Below are 21,262 nucleotides of genomic sequence, written 5' to 3'. Positions count from 1 at the left end.
CTGGGGTTCTTGGAACAAATATCTTGCAGATAAGGGGGGACTACTGTAGTGTATAATTCTCATTTCCTGCATTAACTGTGCTTCAGTGTGGACCACCGGATGTGGTCAGGGAGCCTGTTCTGGTAATCTCAAGCTGTTCCTTTATTTGTTTATACCCGGAACTTCCAGAATCTCCCCCTCTAGGAATTCCTTAGCCCCCTTGCAGGTGGTGAGAATTAAGGAAAGCCACTCTTCCCTAGAGGCCAGAGGTGAATGGGATGACAGGTGGGACTTTCCCATTGAAGGTGGAGAGGCCTCTTAAATTCCTGGGCTTTGTTAAGGTGTGATTGGGGCAAGTGAGCTCTCTCCTCCTTCTATCTAAGGGAGGCTGCAGTTTAGCTGAATAGGGCAAGTCCCTTTGGAGGCAATGGGCTGAGCAGGGTTGGCAGGAAGGGGTTGTTCTCTCCCCATGTGCTTAGGGCATCTATCCTGGCTTAGCCAACTGGGACTCCTCAGATCATTTTCCCAGGGTGCCAGCCCCCTACCTTAGCTAGGTGCTGAAATTGTTGAGTTGCCTCCTGCCAGAAGTTGGGGGAGAGAGAGGAGTTACAAGCAGATATTCAGGTCATTCTTTTCACAGGATTCCTTAACAGTTGTTTCAGTTTGCATTGAAATAATGCCCCAACCATCATATTCAGTACTTCTTACAATGTTGATGCTATCTCCCTGTCTGTCTTGTCCTGGGCCTAGACATACGTGGTGTCAGAGGCGTCCTTAGCTCCCAGTGTGGCCTGGCCTTGATAAGGTACCAACGAATGTTGGGTAGATGAGTGATAGCTCTTTTTTTTTTTTTTTTTGTAGAAAATAAGAAGCCAGGTAAAGGTTCCAAAGGCTGTAAGAAGGTAAGTTGGCCCTACCCTCAGGTAAGGTATGCCCATTGTTGGGGTAAGGCTAGGAACAGGCTGCCTGCCCTAGAAGGAACCCACAAAACCCAATAGATGTTGGGTGAGTCTAGACAGAGTACCACATTGAACTCAGTGGATCTGGCTTTCCTTCCTTCTCTGAGTGGCCGCAGCAGAGAATCCGCAGCATTTATTAAGTTTACACCACAAACCATATGCTGCTTAGTGCTTGATTTACCTTGGTAGGGATGGTCATCGTCCCATTTTTTAGATGAGGAAACTGAGCCTCAGTGAGAAAGTTCCTAGGTTCAAGGTAGTACAGCTGGGACTTGAGTCTGTCTGAGTCCCAGTGCCTATCACTCATGGATAGGAGAAAGGTCAAAACATAATCTTTGGCCCCAGCTCCTACATCTCCTGGCCCTGCTAGGAAAGGTATGGACAAGTAAGACTTGGATCGGAGCAGTGTTTCTCAAATTTTAGCATTGTTTAAGTTCTCACAGTTTAACCAGGGCTCCAGAGTTACCTGGAGGGCTAATTAAAACACGAATTGCGCCCTGGCTGGTGCAGCTCAGTGGTTAGAGCATTGCCTTGTATACTGAAGGGTCACGGGTGTGGTTCCCGGTCAAGGGCACATACCTGGGTTGCGGGTTCACTCCCCGTCCTCGTTGGGGTGTGTATGGGAGGCAACCAATTGATGTGTGTCTCTCTCACATCAATGTTTCTCCCTTTCTTTCTCCCCCTCCCTCCCTCTCCCTCTCTCCAAAAAATCAAAGGAAAAAAAATATCCTTGGGTGAGGATTCCAAAAAAAACAACACAGATAGCTGGGCCCCACCCGAGTTTCTGATTCAGTTGTTGTAGCATTCGAGAATTTGTATTTTTAACAAGTTGCCAGATGCTGCTACTGCTGGTGCTGGTCCAAGGACCACACTTTGAGAACTACTTAGCTTTTCCCTTGGCCTTTACTTGGGACACCTTCCCAGTTGCACCCCCCCCTTTCCTGGGGTTCTTCAGTCAGTCCCTGCCTGGCTAGGGGAGTCAGGGTTTCTTTTTAGCCAAATGGGCATACCTCTGGGGCAGAGCCCTTCTCTTTTTTGTTAATCCTCACCTGAGAACGTATTTTCCATTGAATTTTAGACAGGGTGGAAGAGATGGAGAGAGAGAGAGGGAGGGGGGAGGGGGGAGGGAGGGAGGGAGGGGGGAGAGAGAGAGAGAAGAACATCGATGTGAGAGACACATCGATTGGTTGCCTCCTGCATGCGTCCTGACCAGGGCTGGGGATTGAACCTGCAACCCAGGTATGTGCCCTTGATCAGGAATCAAACCCGCAACCCTCTAGTGCACAGGCTGATTCTCTAACCACTTATCCACACAGGCCAGGGCCAGAGCCCTTCCTTTTGCTTGCTGTTCTCGTCCCTTTCCCCTGACAACTACACTTCTGAGAAGCTTTAACCCCCCTGGGAGGGGTGATTTCCATGGATTCACTTAGCTCTGTTTGATTTTTTTCCACCTGTGTGGTGACCATCCTGCAAAGCAGAATGGGAAGAAAGCAGCCTTCAAGGTGGTCTCCACTCCCCAGTCTGTGCATCCCAATGATCATGCCAACCGGGAGGCTGGATTAAAGAAGAAGAGGGTAAGGCCTTTACTATGGGGGAGGGAAGGGCTTGCCTTGACTGTCTGGTCTACAAGGGAGGTAAATGGAAGGGCAAAGGCTAGAATGGTTAGGGTTGTAGAGGCAGGAAGGGGCAAGGGAGGATGTTACTTTGTTACTTGATTTAGTGTCTCCGTTGCTCACCTCCCGGCCCATTGCTGTTTGGCTTATGTTCCCACTGCTCCACTGAAATGGCCTCTACCAGCCTCACCAGTGTGTTCTCTGACATCAGACTGGCAGATAGTTTTCATCTCATCTGATCCAAATTCTCTGCATTGGCGACATGCTTTCTTTGAAATACTCTCATTTTGACTTTCTTGTCATCTCCCTCTCCTAGGTGTCCTCCTTCCCCTTTTCCAGCCTCTCTCCCTGCTCTCTAAATGGTGGGACACTCCATGACTCTGTCCTCTTTTCCCTCTGTTCTTAAAGGGACCCTCTGCCAGAAACACAGTCCCTCTCTGCTTCCCATGCCCTTTATTGTTCTCTGCCCTGCTTTCCCGTCCTGCATCTCTCTGTCTTTTTCTTTCTCTCAAACCCCTTATCTCCTGTTTTCATTTATGCTTTCGTCCTGTACCCCTGCTCCTCCTACCTGGCCATGTCGCACTGTTTCCTCCTTCTGGCATCCTCTCCCTGTTCCTCTCGGTCTCCCATCCCTTTCTCAGGCTGCAGACCTAGTCAGCTGCAGTCCTGGTGTGTGTACACTTGTTAGGTTGAGGAGCTGAGGGAGAAGCAGCAGGCTGCCCGGGAGCAGGAGAGACACAGACGCAGAACCATGGAGAGCTATTGTCAGGATGTCCTGCGACGCCAGGAGGAGTTTGAGTCCAAGGTAAGAGAGCAGTCTTTGCCCCTGGCTAGGACTGGTGTGGGTTTGCTCAAGAGCATCTTTTGCCATTGCTCTTTGAAAGGAGAAGAGAAGGTGTAAGATGGTTGGAAGGGGGGTGGGGAATCAGTGAAGAGAGGATGGGAAAACAGTGAGGAGGGAGGGAGGGAGGGAGGGTGAGAGGGAGGTAAAGGGCCACCTTGAGCCTTAGGTGTGACTAGACAACCCTGGATAGGTCCTTTCTCCCAAGCTGGAACCCAAAGATGGGTTGGGAGTGGGGGTAGGGAGATGTAGGAATAAGGGAAGGGGTGGGGGGGAGGGACAGAGTATGAGGGGAGGTTTGGGAGAGAAGTGTATGTGAGGGATGTCCCCTTCTAGGGCTTCTTACTGCCTTTCTGGCATACGTGCTTATCTCACAGAATGTGCACTTTCCAACTCATAGTCCCTTTTCTAGCATAAAGTACAGATTTTGCCTTCCCCATACCATGTCCCCCATAGTTTGTTTTTCTCACACCTTCCTCTCACATTTCTCCCTTACACACCCATGTGCACACTTAGGCCTCTAACTGGTGCTTGAACACACACGCAGGCACACATAGGTACCATGTGGGCCTGTCTGTCCTTCCGGTTCCCAGCTTTGTTGGCTAGTCAGAGCTACTCTTTGGTGGGCTGGGACTCACCTGGTTCCCCCAGCCTCACATGGTTTCCAAAGCCCTGGTTCTTACCCTGTTTCCTCCCCTGGACCATTCTCTTGTTTTTTCCTTTAGGAGGAAGTTTTGCAGGAATTAAATATGTTTCCTCAGCTGGATGATGAGGCCACGAGGAAGGCTTATTACAAGGAGTTCCGTAAGGTCTGGGGATCCATTTCTTAAGACCCTTTAGGGAGGGCACCAATCCACTCCCATCTCCTCTCCATTTCTGTTGTTCTTGACTGAGATGGAGATCTTTTCATTCACGGGCCTGTGTGATTGCTACCCTGTCCTTTCTTTGCCTCCATCCCTTGTCCTCTGCCCTGCAGGTGGTGGAATATTCTGATGTGATTCTGGAAGTTCTAGATGCCAGGGACCCATTGGGCTGCCGCTGTTTCCAGATGGAGGAGGCTGTCCTGCGGGCAGAAGGCAACAAGAAGCTGGTCCTGGTCTTGAACAAGATTGGTGGGTATTGAGAAGGATTGGGTAAGACAGGGCAGGGGGCAGGCCTTCTTAAAAGACCAGCTCTGACTAGACCCTGAAGCCCAGCAACTCAATGGTATTCCTAACAGTTGTGCAAGGTAGGAATTCTTGTTCCAATTTTTAAAGCCAGGAATCTGAGGAGAAATCATTTGTCTAAAGACACACACACAGTGCAGCAGAAGTTGGGAATGGAATCCACGCCTGTCTGCCTTTGATTCCCCCGTTCTTTCTGTTTTGAGCCTTATCTGTGACTGGCTAATCCTGGAGAGTTTCTTTCTTTTCCAAGGTGGAACCCAAAGACTAGGGCACAAAAGCAAATCGGCTCAGGAGTCACTCAGGGCTGGGTCCCATCCCAGTTGTGCTATTTGGTCTGGGATCTTGGACAAGTTATGTCTCCCGAGAGCTTCCATTTCTCTAGCTGTAAAATGGGCTGCAATTGTCCCAACCTCACAGGGGTGTTGTGAGAATTAATAATAATGTGCTTGGTATATGTGTGGTCAGTGTCTCACAAATGGTAGACATTTTTATCCACATTATTCTTGACATTTGATCCAGAGAGAGGATGGGAAACACAGTCTTTGGGAGGTCTCAGGCTCCCTGTGCACCCTGGCTTAGAAGACAGGCACATGGGACCAAACAGTTTTCCCATTCTTCCTGAGGGAATAGAGGTCCCTTCTGGGAGGGCCAACTGGTCCCTTAGAATATAATGTCCTTTCTAACTCTAACCTGGGGACTGGACAGGGCCTGACAGGGCTGGGGTGGAACCTGTTGGCAGGAGGTGGGCCTAGCCTTGGATATGGGTAGATGCATCTTTGGAGTGAGCTGTCTAGGTCATGTTCCCCTTACCAGTTCTATCTGTTCCTATTTCCTCCAGACCTGGTCCCCAAGGAGATTATAGAGAAGTGGCTAGATTACCTTCGGAATGAGCTGCCAACCGTGGCTTTCAAGGCCAGCACCCAACATCAGGTCAAAAACCTGGTAAGCGTGGGCCAGGGGCCTCTAGACTCTTTAAGGGTAGCCCGAGGTCAGGGATAGGGGATCATGACTTGGACTGGGGCCTCCAGCTCTTTGGTAATTGAACTGGGCCTTCTACTTTGAGCTCTTGGCTTTACTGGATGACTTAATATTAGTTTCATTTCATTTCTTCCTATATTGTTGCTCTTCAGGAAGCATTTTTTCCAGCTGTAAGGGTAATACATATTGGTAAATAGTTAACTGTTAAATTTTATTTTATTTTTTAAAAATATATCTTTATTGATTTCAGAGAGAGGAAGGGAGAGGGAGAGAGAGATAGAAATATCAATGATGAGAGAGTCATTGATCAGCTGCAGCCTGCAACCCGGGCATGTGCCCTGGCCGGGAATCGAACCCCGATCTCCTGGATCCTAGGTCAATGCTCAACCGCTGAGCCACACCTGGCTGGGCAACTGTTAAATTTTAAAATATATGCCTTCATTTGTTTTTCTCTTTAAAACATCACACTACTTTCTAATTGTATCATTAACACAGAAATACATTTTCATTGTAAAATATTAAAAGTATACAGAAACATTGATTGCTTCTAGGGAGAGAAACTGGGTGCTGGGGACGTTTTTTCAGTTTTGCCCCAGATGTAAAACTTATTATTTATTAAAAAATAAAGTAGAAAAAATAAAAACAATTACAGATAAAGCTTAAATACCCTTTCACCAATACCCTTAATCCCACTATCCTTTATCCATATATAACCAGAAATAACCACCACTGTCAGTATGGAAGAATCCAGATGTTTTTCTGTACTTTATATATGCAGGGAAGTATATATAAAGAGAAAATAGTGTTTGTGAGTATCATATATGTCATCCTGTGGCTTGCTTTTTTTTTCCTGGAGACCTTTTTATAGAGATCTACCTTTTGATGTTAAGTAAAATTAGTTTCCAATTTTTTATCATCATAACCAGTACTTCAACATACACCCTTGCACATGTTTATGTAAGTTAGCTATTGAAAGGTGAAGTGGCTGGGTCATAGGCATTACCCATTTAATATTTTCCTAGAAACTGACAAATCGCATCCCACTGCCTGCAAGTGGCTGTACCATTTATCTTCTTGCCAATGCAGTAGATAAATGTGTGAGAGGGCCTATTTCCTTTCACCCTTGCCAACATTCATATATAAATATTTTAATCTTTGCTAATCTGGAAGACACAATATATCATTTAAAATTGCAGTGGTGTGGTGGGAAGTAAGGAAAGAGGAAAAGACAGAAGGGCATTCTGGGCAGAAGAGGTGGGATGAGGACTAAAGAGATGGAGGCTGGAATGGCCTTGTCCTGTGTGAGGAATCAAGGGAAGGTAGGTTGTGTGTGGGCCAGGCATTTTCTTTTCCCTTTGCAGGTGTCCCTGTTGTGCAGACGAGAGCACCAAGGCCCTGAGAAGGGAAGCAGGATTTGCCGGGCACACACCTATGAGAGGAAGAGTTGGAAGTCCAGTCTGGCCTGTTTTGAGGCTAGGATGCCATCCTGTCCCTGCTGAGGGAGGCAAGAGACGTGTGTAGGCAGGGGCAGGGACAAAGAAGACTGGAGATACAAAGACAGTGGGAAAACAGAACTGTGGGTTTCTGAGGGGAGCAGCGAGATGGCAGGTGTTCAGAGCCTGTGGAAAAGTCTTCCACTTTGGGCTGAGGATCTCTATGATCACAGGCAGGCCCTGAAAATTTCTCTGAAAGTTGAAAATATGGGCTGAGATCACGTCTCCTACCTGATGCCTCTTCTGTAATGTCCCTCATTTTCTAGAATCGTTGCAGTGTGCCAGTGGAGCAGGCCTCTGAGTCACTGCTGAAGAGCAAAGCCTGCTTTGGAGCTGAAAACCTCATGAGGGTTCTGGGGAACTATTGCCGCCTTGGGGAAGTGCGCACCCATATCCGTGTGGGTGTTGTGGGTAAGATGCCTGGGAGGAGGTCCCAGGGCCCAGCCTCTTCCTTGGGCAGGGGCTTCATTGTGGGAAAGGATCCTGTGAACTTCATGTCACCTTCTTTGTGGGAAGAGAGAAGCAGTTCAGGAAGGGTTTTGTGATTTGTAATTTGGATTGGTGGATGTGGGAATGCATACTCAGAATCACCACTGCGTGCTGCATTTTAGAACCATGGGTCAAATGCACAGGGCTACGCTTGGAGTTGGCACCATCTCATCCTGCCAGAGCTGTGGGAAGGAATGGTGAACATCTCCCTTTTATAGATAAGAACACTAAGGCCCAGAGATGGGAAAGGGACTAGAGGGGCTCATTTCTGTGTGAGATAAGGCAGAGCTGAGGCTCAATCCTGGGCCCCTGTGGATCCCAGGGCACCAAGGGAAGGATGGTGAGTTTGGAATAGGGAACTGGAGAGAGGCAGAGGTAGACCATCAGGGAGAGGAAGTGAGCCAGCAGAGAAGGACATTGAGAGAAAGCTGTACACTAAGAAAAAGGTATAGATATGCATACCTGAATAGACACAGAAAAGGAACAGGGAAGCCAAGTGGTGGGGTTGGTGGGCAATGGAAAGGGGACACATTTAAATGACAGAAGCATACAGAGAGACGGAGATATGATTAGAAAGAAATACCAAATGGACATAGAGACAAATGTGCACGGAGTCCTGTAGAGAGGAACGTAAGAAGGCTGGAGACACCCAATTTGTATGGAGAGGCAGACCTGTATACATAACCCGAAGGGAGAACGAGAGAGAGATAAACAGGGATGGAGAGGCAGATTTAGAGAGAGCCACATAGAACACACACACAGAGGCCTATGCACACATACAGATCCATAAACACAAGTGCAGATCTGCATGTATGGAGACATGTATAGACCCAGAGGAAGTACCTCTAGAGACAAACCCAGGGGCAAAACACATGCAAACCAAGCCCCTTCTATACACTCACCTTAACTCTGCTTCTTTCAAGCAAATAGAGCCAGAGAGACACACATGTGCCCAGATACACTAGGCCCTCAGATACAGCCACATACCGTGATTCACAGAGAGACAGCTACATGGACACGTCTATGATGAGATAGATATATATGCATGGGGGGAGGAGGGGGTTTGGGAGACACAGATAGGGAAAGAGAAAAAGACACAGTGAAACATATACAGGGGGGCCCACTGGGGGAAGGAATATGAGCTGAATTGACAAAGAGGCAGAACTGGTGGGGTCGGGAGAAAAAGAAAGGACAATGGCTAGAATGAGAGACAGTGAGGCAAACCAGCAAAGAAAGAGGTGCTTAGATACAGAGATGTACAGAGAAAGAGAGATGTAATCAGAGAAAAAGACTGAGTGGAAGAGAGTGAAAAATGGAAAAAGCAGTAATATTTAGAATGAGAACAACCAAGACAGGCAGGCAGGCAGGTAGACACACACACACACAGCTGTATAGAGACTTACACACACACACAGGCACATCTGTGAAAGAGCAGTAGATGTGTAACTTCTAGGACACAGAAGGAGATTGGTAATAATGAGAGAACCAGGGAGGGAGAAACACAAAGACATCCACAGGCCCAGAGGTGCCCTAATAGAAAAACACCACAAGCAGACAGCTGCTCAGAGAAAGGGACATCTGGAGATGAACCCTCACACCCGCCCCACCCACACCTTGGTCAATTACACACCAGGACAGATGGTTTTCTGTTTTACGGACACTTCCCAATGTCTGACTTCTGTTGGATCATGTCACAGAGACCTTGCATTGAGCACCTTTCCCAGGCTGGTTGTAGGTAGGAGGTGAGTGTCATGTCTAGAGAGAGGGGCACATCTAGCCAGTGTGCTTACAAATGGAGGGGAGGGGTAAAAAGGCCATGTAGGGACTTGGTCAGGGCCTGGTGTGGGAAGGCAAGAGGGCAGGCTCTGATTTTGGTCACTGCTCCTGCCTGGGCACAACAGGGTGGCCCATATGTTCCTAAGGGCCCTTCCTGCCCTGAACCAGCTGCTGCTCTTTTGTAGGCCTTCCCAATGTTGGGAAGAGCAGCTTGATCAACAGTCTGAAGCGCAGCCGTGCTTGCAGTGTGGGAGCCATTCCTGGGATCACCAAGTAAGCACCTGCCTGCTCCCCCACTTACACTGACTCTACCATTCCCCCTACCATTCTCACACCTTCAGCCCCTGCCCCTTTCCTTCTCTTGGAGCATCCTCAGATTCTTCCCCTGGGCATGGGAGTCTCATTAACAGCCTTCACTTACCTGGTATACCCTAGGTGTGGTCTAAACTCCCAACTGGGTGCCCCCCTCCGCCCCAGTAGCTCCTTGAAGCCTCCTAACAGCCATGCAAGATGGGCTATGAAAAAGCAGCTTCGCTTCCTAGGTCAAGCAACTGAGACTCAGAGGGTCAAAAGCTGACCCACAGTCATACAGCTCAGTCCCCAATGGCTGAGGCTAGACTAGAATCAGTCCTAGGCCTGCAGGGCCCAGAGCTCCTGGCCCTGCATCTCTCTGCCTTCATCTGTACGCCATCTTCCCCTCACCCCTTCTCTCAACTATGTGCCTGGAGCCTAGAGCATGCCAGACACATCAGGACTCATCAGTGTCCTGCATCTTCTCTTATCTCCTCACTCTTGCCCAGGTTCATGCAGGAGGTCTACCTGGACAAGTTCATTAGGCTGCTGGATGCCCCAGGCATTGTCCCAGGACCCAACTCGGAGGTGGGCACCATTCTGCGCAACTGTGTCCATGTGCAGAAGCTGGCGGACCCCGTGACCCCAGTGGAGACCATCCTGCAACGTTGCAACCTGGAGGAGGTGCGCAGGGCTCTTGGTCATGCCCTACCCCACTCCAAGGGCCCTTTATGTTCTCCTTGCTGATTTCTCTTCTTCCTCTCTTCACCAGATTTCCAACTACTATGGAGTCTCTGGGTTCCAGACCACTGAGCACTTTCTGACTGCGGTGGCCCAGCGCTTGGGCAAGAAGAAGAAGGGAGGCATATACAGTCAGGAGGAGGCAGCCAAAGCCGTCCTGGCTGACTGGGTGAGGTGAGGAGGGGGTAGGAGTGGGGGTGAGGCTTCGTGAAGGGGACTGAGCTGTAGGACCGTGGGTCAGTGATTAACAACTCACCATCTTGATCAGAAACCACCGACTGGGTTCGCTTGTTGCCCCTCACTGTTCTGATTTGGGAACTCATCTTCTCTTTGATTGATTTGCTCTTAATGACACCACCACCAATTTCCTCCAATCTCCCATTGCAGCGGGAAGATCAGCTTCTACACACTTCCACCTGCCACCCACACTCTGCCCACCCATCTTAGTGCTGAGATCGTTAAGGAGATGACTGAAGTCTTCGACATTGAGGACACAGAGCAGGCCAATGAAGACACCATGGAATGTAAGTGAGGGCGAGTGCACTGGCCTCCCCAGCACTTGGTCTTGTCCTAGCGGAGCCACACAGACCTGACAACAAATTCCATGTTTGACCTCCCCCTTCCCTGGCCCTCTTTGGTTTTGAGAAAATTGTGTAACCAGCTCCAAGCTTAATGCTTTCAACTACAAGGTGGGGAATTCTGATCTGGGCCATGGGGGCAGTTGTGACTCTTGGTAGATAGGAAGAAAATCAGCAAAGTACTGTGTGTACAGTGAGGTGTTCAGGAAATGCAAGCTTACTTTCCCCATCTCTTGGGACCTGGAGTGGACTGAGACACTTCTCTCAAAAAGACCTTCTCTCATGTAATCCTAGGCTTTGCCTCAGCTACTGTGTGTCCATTCCTAGATTTTCATTCTTCCCTCCATTGGCAAGTGAGGCATCTGAGTCACAGAAGGGTGATATTTGCTGAATAGTGCGTCAGTGGCAGGCAGAGGTGGCATTCAAACCAGCTCTCCTGCCCCGTTGTCAAAGACTCTCCCAGCTCAGAGTAGCTAAGTGGTTAAAAGAAGGGACTGCCTGGATTCAAATCCAACTTTTGTTTCTTGTTAGCTGTGTGATGCTACACAAGTTACTTAACTTCTCCATGTCTCAATGACATCATTTGTAAAATAGGGACAATAGCATCCACCTGTTACTTAATAGGTAAAAACACTTAGATCAGTGCCTGGTGTGTGTGTGTATATATATATGTGTGTGTATACATATACATATACATCATATACATATACATATATATATATAGTACTTGGTAAATATTAGCTGTTATTGAGTCATGTGACTTTTCAAAACTCTGAAAGGAAGTTTGTTCTTTTCAGATACTACCATCTGCTGTCCTAGCTTATGGCTCTTCCTTCCTTCTCCACCCTACCTTAGAAAGGTACCCAGTGCTCTCTGGATCTGTCTGTGGGCACTCTGGGGTAGTAGAGAAAGCCCAGGCTGGCCTGTCTTCTAGTTTCTCTTGAGGACCAGTAGTTTTCCTTCTCTGGGCCTCTTGGTGCCCTTGGATTACAAATGAGGATAAGGACTTGCCTGCTTTAGAGTTTATTTCCCAGGTGGCTTCGGACAAGTCAGCCCTCTTTCTGAACTTTTCCTCTTTATCATGTGGGCAGTTGGGAGGAATTTCCACTTTCATTCTTATGAAGAGGCTTGGCCTTGGTTGCATGTGAGGGCAAGAGGGGCTCCATCACTGAGAATGCACTTGGGAAAAAGATGGAGGTCTGGGAAATTGAGAAGAGGGGAAGGTTACCAGTGAGAATTTCCTAAAGGAGTTGGCCCTAGTGTTGGATCTTGAAGAGTGAGTAGGACTTAGAGGTCCAGGGAGGGGATGGAAGGGAAGTTTAGAAACAGGTATGAAGGTGGTGTTGGCCCATGCAATGAGCACATTTGCAGTTTGCAGGGGAGTTCAGTTTCAGGCAAGGGGCCAGAGGGTGGGGGAGAGAGGCCTGGTCCTGAGAGGGCATCCCAGTGGTTATCATTTACAGAGCAATGTGGCTGGATGGTACATTGCAGCCAGTCCTCTGCTATGACTCATAGCAGCCCTGTGTCATAGGGCTTGTGGCATTGTCATTTTCCAGATGAGGAAGCTGAGGCTCCAAGACCAGCTCCCATCAGGCGAGTGCCCTACTGCAAAATCCATGCCTTTTATCCTTTGTCCTATGGCCTCCCAGCAGGAAGGAAAGAGCCTTCCTTCCCAACTCCCTCGAGCAGTATCCACATATCCTTTCCACTGAGACCTAACCAGGGGGCTAGCAGCAGGGAGGAGCCAAGGCCCTGACAGTGGTGTTGGTTGTGTTAAAGGCTTGGCCACTGGAGAATCTGATGAGCTGTTGGGTGACATGGACCCACTCGAAATGGAGATCAAGTGGCTCCATTCTCCGATGATGAAAATAGTAGATGCCTTGGAAAATAAAACCACCGTGTGTAAGGTACCTATCCCTTTTCTTCATGGCAACCCTCTCCTCTACCCAGGGCTCTTTGAAGTGGTCAGTCCCTTTTGCCTTGCTCCCATGAGTCTGCCTGTAATTACGGGGAGGTGTGGGTTGTTCACTTTACCCTGTGGGCTCCCTGGGTGCATGGCAGGTTGCATCCTTTGCTAAGCCATGGCTGGTCCAAGGAGGAGGCGTGTTCTCACAGGCAGCTTTCCCAGCCTGGTTCTGGCCCTGAGAACAGGTATGCCCGTCTAGCCGCCCAGGCGTTCAAGTTGCAAACCTGGGTATCCTTGGGTATCCTTACCTTCAACTAATATCCAGGATCTCATACACAGTTGGTCACCAAGTTCCATGGCTTCTCCCTCTTAAATCTGAGAAGCTGTCAGCTTCTTTCTCTCCCTGCTATTTCTGTAACCCTAGTTTAAGCTGTTAGTCCTCACCTGGGCATATGTATATCCCATGGTTTCTAATGGTCCAAACCAGCCATGCTATGGCTCCCTGTTCATGACTCCCCAGCACCTATAGGATCAAGTCAGTACATTGTGCTCTGACTCCTGGAGGCTTTTTCAGCTTCGTCTTCTGCCATACCCCACCCCCATCTCTGCCCTTCGGGAGATCACACTTTAGGGGGTTTCAGACACAGACATCTTCACTGTGATGGGAGATACACAGGCTGGGGGTGGGTGCAGAGGTTGAGAGAACATGGATCTAAGGGCCCTAGCCTCTACTACTTGTGGGTCAGGGGAACCTCTTGAAGGCTGAGGAATTCTCTGGGTAAGGGGGTGGCAGCAGCCTGTGGGTGCGGGCTCAGCCTGTGCTCATACCAAGGCTCAAAAGGATGAGACCAGGGTGTTTGGAGAAATTACTAGTGGTGTTGGGTAGCTAGAGTGGGATGGAGACGGGGAAAGATGAATCTGGAGATTGGTTATAGAAAGTCTTGAGTTTGACTTTAAAACCATGGGTAATAGGAAAACTGTGAAAGTTGCTTATTTTTTTTCTTTTACAGGTCAGAGGGTTTTATTTATTTTCATTTTACTTATTTAAAATTTTTTTTCATATTTATTTTTGGACTAGGTAATACGTGTACATGGTATAAAATTTAAAAGGTACTAAAGGGTGTACAGGGAAAGGTAAATCTCTCTCCTGCTTTTTTTTTTTTTTTTTAATATATCTTTATTGATTTCAGAGACAGGAAAGGAGAGGGAGAGAGTGATAGAAACATCAGTGATGGGAGAGTCATTGATCGGCTGCCTCCTGCACGCCCCCGACTGGGGATCGAGCTGCAACCCGGGCATGTGCCCTGACCGGGAGTTGAACCGTGATCTCCTGGGTCATAGGTCGACGCTCAAACCGTGAGCCACGCCTGGCTGGGCTCTCCTGCTTCTGTCTCCCAGCCACTTTGTCCCCTCCTTGGAGGCAGTTGCCATTAGCAGATTTGAGTGTCCTTTCAGAGCTATTTCATCTTTATACACACACATATATACATGCAAGTAGATACAGAGATCTATTTTAATTGATAGTAGCATGCTATTCGTATTGTTCTTCACTTTGCTTATTTCACTTACAAATTCATCTTGTAGATTCTTCCACATGATTGCTAAAAGAGCTGTCCCTTCCTTCCTTCCTTCCTTCCTTCCTTCCTTCCTTCCTTCCTTCCTTCCTTCCTTCCTTCCTTCCTTCCTTCCTTCCTTCCTTCCTTCCTTCCTCCCTCCCTCCCTCCCTCCCTCCCTCCCTCCCTCCCTCCCTCCCTCCCCCCCCTCACCTGAGGATACGTTTTTTATTTATTTTTAGAGAGAGAGCGAGAAGGGACAGACATCGATGTGAGAGAGACACATCGATTGGTTGCCTCCCGCACACACTTTGACTGGGGCCAGGGATAGAACCTGCAACCCAGGTACATGCCCTTGACCAGAAATCGAACCCATGATCCTTCAGTGTGTGGACCATTGCTCTAACCACTGAGCAACAGTAGCCAGGGCCATGAGCTGTCCTTTATTTTTTATGGCTACATAATACCTGGAAGGGTTTCTTAAGCAACATGGTCAAGTTTGTATATTAGAACTATTACTCTGCCAGCTGGGGTAAAAACTAGGTTAGAAAGAAAAGGGCCAGAATGGAGGCAGGGAGTCCAGGAAGGAAGCTGTCACCTCTACTTTAAGAGATGATGAGGCCTGCACTGGGGCAATGGCAGGATTTCAAGTCATTCCCATCCTCACTTAGTTTCAAAGGTTCCCCTGGTGCTCATAGGAAAATCAGTGTCAAGTTGTATGTTTAAGGCCATCCCCTGATAGATAATATTTCTTACTGAGCCCATAAGTGCCAGAACATACCATTTTTCCTCAGGGACCTATAGTAGTTCCCCACTCTTTACTATAAGCTCCAGACTCAGGTTCATGGCCCTGAGCAGGGCCACTCTATTGCATAACTCTGGGAGATACCATTTAGGTGTGCTGTACTGTGAATTGTGTCCCCACCGCCGCAACCCAGAGTTTTATAGTGTGGTTGGTAGCCTTCCCTTTTCCTCATTGTAGTGTAGTGGGTAGTCATACATGCCCTTGTTTGCCATAGCACTGTTGTAAGGATTAAATGGGTTATATGTATGTGTACATGTATACATATACATATGTGTGTGCTTAGAATGGTACCTGGAACATAGTGAGCTTTCTGTCATTAGCTTTTACTACCCACATGTACCTTCAATTCCAGCCATACACACATCCTTTTGGGTGCCCAGGTATGCTGTGTGCTTTTCCAGTGTTCAGTCAGGAATGACTCCTATCAGTAGAAATATATTGACCACCACCATTCCCTCAACCTGTCGCTTGTGCTGTGTCTCTGGTGGACACGTACCATAGTCTGACTTATAGTATGGTTGGTTGTACCCTTTGTACTCTTTTTAGCCTGGTTGCTTCCTGAAGATGGGAGTGCAGCTGACTGATTTCTCTAGCATGTCCCCACAGAGAGCTGGGCATAAAATAGGTATCAGAAAATATTTGTTGACTAAGACCTTGGAGGGTCAAAGAATCATTGTACCACAATGGTCACTGATCAAGTAACTGCTTTTTCATTTTCTTGTGAAAGCCACGCAAGCTACCCATTATCCACCCCCATCTGACAGATGATCAGACTGCGGCTGAGAGGTTCACTAAGCTCCTGCTAGTCAGTGGTGGAGCCAGACTTGCAGCTTAGTTCTGCATGGCTCCAGGCTCCCTGTTCTTACCCTGCTCCCTCTGCACAAGTCTTTGGAGGTACTCTGGGGGCCCAGACCTCACTGCTGTCCTCTATCTCACCAGACTGGAGAGCTCACTGGATACTGCACCAGTTCGAACCGTCATCAGAAGGGGTGGGCTAAACGCAATGTGGACTCCTACCCCAGGAACATCTGCCCAGTGGACCGCCGCTCAGTGGTACAGAGGATCATGGAGACGGACCCCTTGCAGCAGGGCCAGGCTTTGGCGTGCGCCCTGAAGAATAAGAAGAAGATGCAGAAGCGTACAGGTGAGGACACCTGACCACGCCCCTGTGCTCCCAAAAAGGGCCCACCTGGGCCTTTCTTTAGGGGCTCCTGAGTGAGCACCTCCATGTATTCAGCTATAGGCAAGGGTTAGGGGGCAGGGATGGGTTAAGAGGCTCACCTGTAGGCACAGTGGTTCTTAAACTCTAGCTTATATTAGAACTGCTAGAGGGACTGTTAAAACACTGATTTCTGGGATCCGTCCCCAGAGTTTCTTTTTTTGTTTGTTTTAAATATATCTTTATTGATTTCAGAGAGAAGAAGGGAGGGAGGGAGAGAGAGAGAAACATCAATGATGAGAGAGTCATTGATCAGCTGCCTCTTGCAGGGCCCCAATGGGGATCAAGCCCACAGCCTGGGCATGTGCCCTGACCAGGAATCGAATCGTGATCTCCTGGATCCTAGGTTGACGCTCAACCACTGAGCCACGTCTGGCTGAGCCAGAGTTTCTAATTGGGTAGGTTGGCCGTGGGGACTGAGAATTTGTGATTCTAACTGCTTCCCAGGTGATGCTTTTGTTACTCATCTGGCAACCACACTGTGTTAGGAAGCTTATAGGCTATATATGTTTACTTTATCAATAGGCAAGGTACTCAAAATCTAAAAGACATAAAAGGATATACAGTAAAATGTCTCTCTCCTTCCAATCCCTTAGTCATTCAGGCCTCTTCCTAGAGGTGACCAGTTAATTTCTTGTGTCTCATTCCTGAAATAGGTACACAGGCAAACATCTATACTTTATTCTTTCTCTATACAAATGCTGGTCTACTGAACATATAGTTAGCCACATCATTTCCCATTCAATATTTATTAGAGATATTTCCATGTCAATTCACAAAAGAACTTCCTCCTCCATTTTAGTGGTGGTCTGTTGTGTGGCTGGCCCATTTATGTCTTCATGCTATACCAATCTTCACTAACATTAGCCATTGCAAAAGTTTTACCCACATTTGGTAAGTGAGGAAACAGCCCCAGAGACATTAAGTGACACACTCAAGGTTTGACAACTAGTATTTAATGGATCCAAAATGAAAACCTAGGATTGATTGACCCCCCCCCCCCATAAGTTCTGTTCTTTCACTCTTGGCCTAGTTCCACACTGAGGCCTGGGAATCCAGAGATGACTTGCCCTGGATTCCTGGTCTTATCACGGAGTGGGGAGGAAACAAGAAAACAGACATTGGCACCATGGAGTAATCACTATGAAGATACTGAAAGCACAGTGAGGGAACCTGACCTAGTCTGGAGATGGTAGTAGGGTAGTGATCAGAGAAGGCTTTCCTGAGGAACAGTAGGGTGTGGCTGGAGGATGGGAGGTGAGAATTCAGGCTCAAGAATACCTAGTGTCCATTTGCTATAAGAGTTTTGAGGATAATGATACAGTGCTAAAAAGTTCAGCACAGTAAAAGGAAATTGTTATTTTGATGGTAGGAAGGGATAAGAATACTTGGAGCCCAGTGAGTGTGACATTCTAAGGTAGATGTGTTGGGGTGATCATTCTTGCATAGACAAATGGTTCTGCCTATGAGGTTGAGCAGTGGCTGCTTAAAGCCCACCAAGTTGTTTTGTTTGGTGTTGGGGGCTAAGTGAGCCAGTTTGGGAGTTTGGTGCAGACCAAGGTAAGTGTAGGCCAGCTCCTACAGGCCTCCTGATGGCAAGCCAGCCACCAAGTGACTGCTTATATTTTTCCATCTGCAGATAAACTCGCCAGTAAGCTGTCCGATTCCATGATGTCTGCCCTCGACCTCTCTGGCAATACTGATGACAGTGATGGTGACTGACTGACTGATCTCACCCCCTCCACTCTCCAAGTACCAGTTCCAGTAGGATGGGGGAATACAGATGAAATAAAATGGTTTGCTTCTCCCTGAAGCATGTGCATATTAAAAGAATCCCTCCACCATACCTCCCCCATGCTGTTTTCTCCATTCTCCAGGGGAAAAAAGTCACAGTTGTCTGGAACCGGCCAACCCAATACTCTTTATTTAATCCCCACTATGTTTTACAAGAGAAATAAATTAACAGCAGATCTGATGCTAACAGTTTATCCATCACCCTGTAGGTTGGGCTGGTTGGGGTTGTGGAGGGGACTGACCCCTCACCAAACCCTCTTGGACAGCTAAACATGCATCTAGAGACTAGGCTGCAGGTAGACCTGGGGGTCCCTGGGAGGGTGATAATTTCTTTACCAGTCCACAACAGATCTCAGTGGCAAGACATTTCCATAGTGGGCTGCAAGCCACACACTTTCCACCCAAGTCCACAAATCTTCACCTGGGTTGCAATGGGAGTAGGGTAAAGAGCCATGAGCCTTCTGTGTCTGGAAGGCTCTGGGGATAGGAGAGAGGAAGAAGACAACACATAAGCCTGGATGGTGCTGAAGTGTAAACACTACCTTGTAAACACGAGGGGAGAACAAGGCACCTGTTGGTAGGGTGGTCAGGTTTGTGAGGGGCAAACCTCACCTTAGGGCATTTCTGGGCAGACTGAGTTGGAGGAATCCCTTGGACTGAAGTACCCTGGGTGGGCCCTGCCCTTGACCACATCTTATCTAGCACCAGCTTTTGAATTCCATGATTCAAAAGGGTTCTGGTACCATTTGTTCACAGGCTGCATCCTCAAGAGAGGTGTCAATTGGGTGCACCATCCAACTCCTTTTCTGGTGTCTAGAAGTCATTATACCCCATTAAAATATAATTAGCCACCTCCTCTGGGGAAGCCTACCCCATCAGATAAGCACAGAGAAGCTCAAGCAGTGTCAGGGGCCCTCAGAAAGGGACTGGGGTGGATAATGGCAGCAGAAGCACAATCTTATTTTCCCCAGTGTTGTTTGGTTTAAGCATGATAATCCAGTTCCCAGCGATCTACCTGAGACTGGACACATTTGACGGGAGTGGGCATCAGATTGCTTCAGTGTTTGCCCCCCACCTCAAACTTCCACATCTTTTTGGACCCAGAGCCACATCTTAGCCTTGCCTTTCATCTTGTCACCCCCAAATTCATATCCTAAGGGTGGAACCACAGAAGGACTGGTGAGTCCTTGGTTGGAGGCTGATTATCAGGGGAGTGCCGAGCATTCCCCTATTGTGGAGCAGCCTGGGGAGAGAATTACCCCCAAACTCTGGAGACCTAGTAACTGCCATTAACCCTCAGTACAACTCTGCCAGTAAGAGATTAGACTCCCCATGTAGGAAAGATAAAGAAACAGGCTCAGATACTTGTCAGGACATACCCAAGACATATTAAGTGTGGTGGCAGGATTGGAACTCAGGTGTGATAACCTAAGCAGGCCATTTCCTCTGCATTGTACTGCCTCCTTAACATCCATTAAGCGCCTGCTGTGTGCCAGCCTCTCATATCAACCCTGCAAATATATTCTCTCTTTTTTTTTTTACAAAATAGGGTCTTGCTAAAATTTCACTGAGTCTTCTTGGATGGGGTTGAACTTATTTTACACTATCTTGTTATCAAACTCTCCTGGTAGATATAGTGTTACAATGAAAAATGGGATACCAGGACAGCGAAGGCCATATTTTCTAGTACTCCTAAGACATGCTGGTTACTAAGTACTAGAAATAGGAGGAATCTTGATAGTTAAAAAGTAGCATGGGAATATAAATTGGCCCAGATCAAACAGAAGAACTAAAGTAGTCATTGTCGAGGTAAGAATATGGCACTCCAGATTCTGTACAGCATATCCCAGGTTTTTTTTAAAAAGCCGTTTCTCGAGTCTTTTCCCTTTAAAAAAAAAGTATGTATATAATTTACATACAATAAAGTTTACCCTTTGAATTGCCAGTTATGAAAATAGTCATGGGAATGTGAAGTGCAGCATAAGGAATATAGTCAATAATATTGTGATAACTATTTATGGTGCCAGATGAGTACTAGGCTTATCAGGATGATCACTTCATAACGTATATAAATGTCTAATCACTATGTTATACACCTGAAACTAATATAATATTGTATGTCAACTGTAATTGAAAATTTTAAAACTTTATAGTGTAAGTTCTGTGAGTTTCAACAATGTACACAGTAGTGAACTAGCATCACAATTAAGATACGCTATAGTTACATCACCCCTAAAACTCTCAGGCCCCTTCGTAGTGAACCCCCACCCCTACTCTCAGATCCTGGGAACCACCTATCTGTTTTCTGTCCCTATAGTTTTGCTTTAGCATGAAAGTCATGTAAAAAGAATCATATAGCATGTAGGCTTATTTTATGTACAGGTTTTTACATTTTTATTTTAAAAATTTGCATAGAATAAAATTTTCTCTGATGTACACTTCTATAAGCTTTGACAATGCATATAATTGTGTAACCAACACAACCCAGGTATAGAACAATTCCATTACCCTCTGACTACCACCAAGTTCATTCCTGCTACTTTAGAGTAAAAACCTCCCTACCCCTAACTCCTGGCAACCCTGGCTTATTCTTTGTCCTTATAGTTTTATCATTTGGAGAATGTCATGTAAGTGGAATTATAGTCTGTAGCCTTCTGGTACTGACTTTTTTCACTAAGTAATACATTTGAGATTCATTCACATTTTTGGGTTTATCAATAGTTCCTTATTTCTGAGTCGTACTTCATTGTATGGATGGATGTACCATTCCTCAGTTGAAGTCACCGGATTGTTTCCAGTTTTGAACAATTACAAATAAAGCTGCTATAAACATTTGCATCCAAATCTTTGTGTTTTCATTTCTCTAGAGCAAATACATAGTCTGATTATTGCGATACATGGTAAGTGTATGTTTAACATTCTCAGAAACTGCTAAACTGTTTCTCAAAGTAGCTCTACCACTTGGCATTCCCATCAGTATGTGAAAATTTCAGTTGCTCCACATCCTTTCCAGCACTTGGCATTGTCAGTTTTTTGACATTAGCTATTCTAATAGGATGTAGTGGTATCTCATTGTAGTTT

The 21,262-nt window shown here is 47.1% G+C and overlaps 1 protein-coding gene across 4 annotated transcripts in view; it reads left to right on the top strand.

Moving 5' to 3' along the window:
• Positions 1–21,025, top strand: part of GNL3L (G protein nucleolar 3 like) — a 29,747-nt gene extending 8,722 nt beyond the window's left edge. For 3 of the 4 annotated variants that reach the window (XM_081124847.1, XM_081124848.1, XM_081124849.1), the window contains exons 3-16: positions 841–881; positions 2,417–2,512; positions 3,240–3,356; positions 4,118–4,201; positions 4,369–4,504; positions 5,397–5,500; positions 7,296–7,440; positions 9,480–9,567; positions 10,095–10,269; positions 10,358–10,500; positions 10,714–10,850; positions 12,684–12,811; positions 16,108–16,312; positions 18,027–21,025. In XM_081124847.1, the coding sequence (XP_080980973.1) occupies positions 841–881; positions 2,417–2,512; positions 3,240–3,356; positions 4,118–4,201; positions 4,369–4,504; positions 5,397–5,500; positions 7,296–7,440; positions 9,480–9,567; positions 10,095–10,269; positions 10,358–10,500; positions 10,714–10,850; positions 12,684–12,811; positions 16,108–16,312; positions 18,027–18,109 (1,682 nt within the window). In that variant the 3' untranslated portion in view covers positions 18,110–21,025. The remainder of the gene's footprint in view (positions 1–840; positions 882–2,416; positions 2,513–3,239; positions 3,357–4,117; positions 4,202–4,368; positions 4,505–5,396; positions 5,501–7,295; positions 7,441–9,479; positions 9,568–10,094; positions 10,270–10,357; positions 10,501–10,713; positions 10,851–12,683; positions 12,812–16,107; positions 16,313–18,026) is intronic. The other variant, XM_081124850.1, reaches the window with a different exon arrangement.
• Positions 21,026–21,262: the final 237 nt, after the last annotated feature.

The sequence above is a fragment of the Miniopterus schreibersii genome (genome assembly GCF_964146895.1).
Source record: "Miniopterus schreibersii genome assembly, chromosome: X".
NCBI classification, from domain to species: Eukaryota; Metazoa; Chordata; class Mammalia; order Chiroptera; family Miniopteridae; genus Miniopterus; species Miniopterus schreibersii.
Note: the sequence above shows the minus strand (reverse complement) of the source record. Positions and strands in the feature narration are given on the sequence as shown.